The 5,108-nt window shown below is 46.9% G+C and overlaps 1 protein-coding gene across 1 annotated transcript; it reads right to left on the reverse strand.

Annotated features, from left to right (window-relative positions):
- On the reverse strand, nucleotides 1–693 carry CLDN2 (claudin 2). The gene has a single exon (XM_077771492.1). The coding sequence runs from the start codon at nucleotides 691–693 to the stop codon at nucleotides 1–3; it is 693 nt and encodes a 230-aa protein (XP_077627618.1).
- Nucleotides 694–5,108: the final 4,415 nt, after the last annotated feature.

The following is a 5,108-nucleotide window of genomic DNA, read 5'->3' on the forward strand; positions in this document are numbered from 1 at the left end:
TCACACGTACCCTGTCAGGCTGTAGGAGTTAAACTCACTCTTGACCTTGGGTGGTTGACCAGGCCTTGGAGAGCCCCGAGTTGCGAGGGGCTGGGCCTGGTAGGCGTCATAGTAGTTGGAGCGATTTCCCGGGAGTGGGCAGGAAAAGCAGAGGATGATTCCAGCTACCAGGGAGAACAGGGAGGAAATAATGCCCAGGTAAAGAGCCTCTCCGATCTCAAATTTCATGCTGTCAGGTACCAGTGGGGAGTAGAAGTCCCGCAGGATCCCATGAAGATTCCAGGCAACAGGGATGAAGCCCAGGAGTCCTCCAAGGATGAAAAAGACTCCGCCCACCACTGCCAATCTGTCTTTGACTCGGGAGTCCTGGCAGAAGACTGTGCATCTCATGCCCACCACAGAGATCATGCAGGCCAACGAAGAGATGGCACTGGATGTCACCATCATGGCCTGGGCAGCCTGGATGTCAGCGGGCAAGCCTAGAAGTGTGCTGTAGATGTCACACTGGGTGATGCCCGTGCTGTGTGTAGCACACTCCATCCAGAGGCCCTTGGAGAAGCCGACTGCCGTCACGATGCTGGTGCCGACGTAGGAGCTGGTTCGCCAGCTGGGGAGCAGCATGGCCACCAGGGTGCCCAGCAGCCCCAGGAGGCCCAGGATGTAGCCTACAAGTTGGAGGCCAACAGAGGCCATGGCGGACCTCTCAGCAGAAGCGGCTTCAGGGCTGGCTTCCTTGCCGTCTGGCTGCAGCTCTTTCTCCTTGGATCTTGGTCTTTAAAAATCCCTCATTTCAGAGTGTCTCTACCAGGCCAATTTCTCTCCTCCTTACAAGTGTCTGTGGGTGGCCACAAGCAGGCTCAAGAAGGCATCTAGAAGACCTAAAAAAATCCATAAACCAGATTAAATATTGACCAGAAGCTTATGAGAAACCAGAAAATGCTGGATGCCTTTTGACCTTTGTTATCTTTAGAAATAACACATGAGAAAGAAAAAAAAAAAAAAAACTTTGAAAGTGGAGCCAAAATGTCATCGCCTCCTGCGTAGGCACATGCCTTAGGTTGGCAGCCAGACAAAGCCAAGGGCCAGACGGGTGACTCCTTTCTGAGAAGGTAGTGGTGGAAGTGGCAGTTGTGCTGGACGTGTTAGCTCCAGGTCAGATTGTTCGCTGGCACAGTTCTGTATCCAAAGCCTCTGTTTAATGCATTGCCCAGCAACAGTGCCACAGGGCCCCTCAGTTGCAGACTGAGGCCAAACTCCAGGAGCCGGGAACAGGAGGAACAGGTCCTAGGATATAGCTTTGGACTCCAGGTTATTAGAGGCCTCTCAGATCTCCAGGGGCCTAGAGGGCAGTGGTCTATCCCTGAGTCATCCTCCCCAAGGTGAAAATCTACTCCAGGGCAGGTTGGGGTAGGCAAAAGAGACTTCTGTCTACACTTTTGAGAGTTCAGGTCCCCCCAACCCTGCCCAAATGTCCTCCACAGGCCAGCCTAAGCTCTCCTGCGTACATAACACAATCAGACATTTCCTGCATTCTCTCTTAATAGATCCCTTTACCAGCCCTGGCCTCTCAGAAAGTGTGGACAAATTCTGTAGAAAAGTTTGTGCCAACCCCCAGGGGGAGCCCTGAAATTCCCTAGGCTATCTGCTAGGGTACTAGGATGAACAGAGGAAAGGGGGGTTGTTCTACAATGGAGGGCTTTGAAAGAAGAAGTCATCTGAGCCAGACCTTTAGAATCTCAGAGCTGCCTAGGATTTTGCAGTGTTCAGGGTGCAACCCCACACACTTTTGCCAAGGTTCAAGACCCTGAGGGTCAAGGGCACATCCTTTTACCCATACTCTACAAGACCTTCCAGCCCACTAACTTTTCAACCCCCCCTAATCTGGCTATTCCATTTTAGCCTTCCTCAGGATTTCTCTTTTCCTAATCATCTCTTAAATTCAAGTAGTCTTCAGAAGCCCAGTCCTTTCTCAATCAACACTCCATCCTTCAGCAAATGTCCCATGACTTCATCTTAAGTGGACCTAATCCACCCCATGACTTAATCTCCAACCTATCCACTGGCACTTCGAAATCTGAATTTCCATCATAGACCTTCCTCATGGGCTTCGAGACTGCCAGAGTAAGCACCTATTTAAATGTCCACTTGGAAATACCATACATACCTCAAATTTGACATGTTCAAAAGAGAACTCGTCACCTATCTTATTGCACTCTTCCCCAACTGGTTCTTCCTTGCATCTCCTGTGATCACTGAGTAATACCCCTATCCATCCGGTCGCACCAGACCAAACTCCTGGGAGTGATTCTTGATGCCTTTCATGCTTATTCATCACCGTCATGGTCAACGTCTCACCAACTCTACTTCTAGCATATACCTCAAATCCATGGCACTCTTCTCCCTATCACTACTGCTACTTGCCCAAGTCAGTGCTTCATCATCTTCTCTCCTCCTGACTATAGCAATTACTTCCTAACTTGTCTTATTTCCAAGCTTGTCTCCTACAATTCATCTTCCACGTTGCTAAGGTGATCTTTCAACAGAGTAATCTGATCAAGTGTCCACATAAAGCATTCCAGTGGCTCCCCATTGGCTAAAGGATAAAGTCCAGACTTGTTTGTACTCAATGACCTCTCAAGCTTCATCTCTTGCCATTGCCCTCATCATATTCTTGCTGAACTAAATTACTTTCAGTTCCTCAATTGTGTTATGTTGTCTTTTGCTTCCAAACCTGAGTGCAGGCTGTTCCTTCTATGCAGGATACCTAGCATTCTTCTGTCTCTGTGTAGTGACTTCTCTCTGTTTAGGGTTCAACTCATATGCCTCTTCCTCTACCTTGGATCAAGTGCTACTTCCCCATGATTTTGTAGCATTTTGTGTTTACTTACCTCCATCGTAGCAGTAGTAGTAGTAGTAGTAGTAGTAACAGTAATAGTAATAATAATGGTGATAATAACACTTATGTAGTGTTTCTGATGTGCCTATTATAAGCACTTTATACATGTTAACTCAATCATCACAACAATTTTTTTGTGGTAGGTACTAATAATCCCTATTGTACAGTTATCGCACTGTATTGCAGTTTCCTGCGAAAATCTGTATTCTTCCCCACTGGTCTGTGAGCTACTTCCGGGCAACGACTGTATCTTATTCATCTCTGTATCTCAGGTGCCTTGCATAGTACATTACCCAGATCAGATGGTCAAAAATATCTTCTTAATGAGTGGATGAAAGTGATAAAGAGGTTTGAGGGACCATATGATATGGACTTTCTCAATGAGCTAATGACACTTCAGCGTAAGGGACTAGAGCTGTCTGCTGTTGGGCAAAAAGGTTGAGAGAGGGAATTAGAGGAAGGAGGGCAATGGCGAGAGAGGGAGAGGGAGGGAGGGAGGGACGAGAGAGGGAGGGAGAGAGAGAGAGAGAAACAGAAGAGAGCCAGGAAGAGAGGGAGAGGGGGAAAAAAAACAGAGACAGAGAGACATACAGAAAGAGAGCCAGAGAAATAGACAGAGAGAGAAAGAGAGAGAAACAGAGACAGAATTTCATCATTTTGTATGCATATGCATTTGCTGAATATCTTGCCTCTTCAAACTCTAAACCACCTGAAGGAGGAAACATATTAAACGTATTGATTATTAAATATTTTAAACATAGATTAAACTTCTGTTGTGCCTCTGCAGCATTGGGCACAGAGATGAGAGCCAATACTATTCATCAGTGATGAGTAGAACAAGGCCAATGCTGATGCAAAGCAGCGGGGGTGGGGGGGCACTACGCATTTGATGGGATGGGGAGGGAAATCTGGTGTGAATCTCAGCCCTGGCACTTACTGGCTGTGACACTGCACAGGTCCTTTCCATGCACGGTATTCTTACTAATAAGCGGGCACAATTTTACCCTATCCTGATCATGACTGTGCATCTCGGTGGGGCTTTCAGTGCTGTTTGGAAATCCTTCTACTTCTCCCTGGTGAGCATCTCCTGGCGACTACGTCAGACACTTAGCGCTTTCTCTGAGCTCCATGCCTGACCTCCTCCCTCTGCAGCTCTTACCCTGCCGTCATCATTTTCTTTCCATCAAGATTCCTAAACAAACCATTTAATGTTGACGTCTCTACTTCTTCCCCACCCCACTGAATGCCCAGCCCTCTGCAGCCTGGCTTCTGCCATTAGCCTTCTGCTGAAACTGAGGTTACCAGCAATTATCTTGTCCCCAGTCATACTTCTGTCATCTCGCCTTGTCTCTCTCCTTCACAGAACTGTCCTCTCCCCTGTCTTCTGCCAGAGCCCTCCCAGTGTCCCCTGCCCCTCAAAAATGATTCTTCTAAGTCTTCTTTATAAGTTTTTCTTCTTGTGCCCACCGTATAAATCTGACTATTCCCTCCAGGGTTTCATCTGGATTCTAGACTTCTCTTTCTTATTTTTCACATTCTCTAAGGGTGGTCTCATCAATCGGTCTCTATGCCAGTGACTCCTGAATCCATAGTTCTGGCACAGATCTCTCTTCTGGACTCAAGATTTGTATAATCAACTGCGTTGGGATTGACCCCATCTGAATGTTTTAACGGCACCTCAGACTCAACACTTGCAATGCTAATATCATCTGCTCTCTTCTCTCTCCACCTTCAAACCATTCCTCACACAGTGTTCTCTATCTCACTAGGAACATCCCTCATCCAGCAACTCAAGCAGGTCGTCCTTGATTCCTCCCTTCTTCCTGACATGTAATCAATGATAAAGTCCTATCAGATATACCTTCAAAATATGTTCCGAACGCATCCACTTGTCTCCATCTCCACTACCTGTACTTTAGTTCAAACCATGCAGCTGTTCTCTCTTGTCCATTTGGAATGCTCATAGGCACCTCAAACTGGTCTAATTCCACTTCCGCAATCAATTATCCATCCAGTAGCCAACGATCTTTCTAAAATGGAAATCTAATCCTAAAATGCCACCCCACCCCTTTGCCACGCTTTAAGAACTTCAGGGCCTCTTAACTGCTTTCAAGATGAAGTTAAAACTCTAGCACAGGAAACCAGGAAAGCCCTCCAGTGTTTGGCTCCTGATTTTCTTTTCAGCCTCATTTCCCATCAGTAACATCCAACC

This window comes from Crocuta crocuta, unplaced genomic scaffold, assembly GCF_008692635.1.
Source record: "Crocuta crocuta isolate KB4526 unplaced genomic scaffold, BGI_CrCroc_1.0 scaffold949, whole genome shotgun sequence".
Lineage (NCBI taxonomy): Eukaryota > Metazoa > Chordata > Mammalia > Carnivora > Hyaenidae > Crocuta > Crocuta crocuta.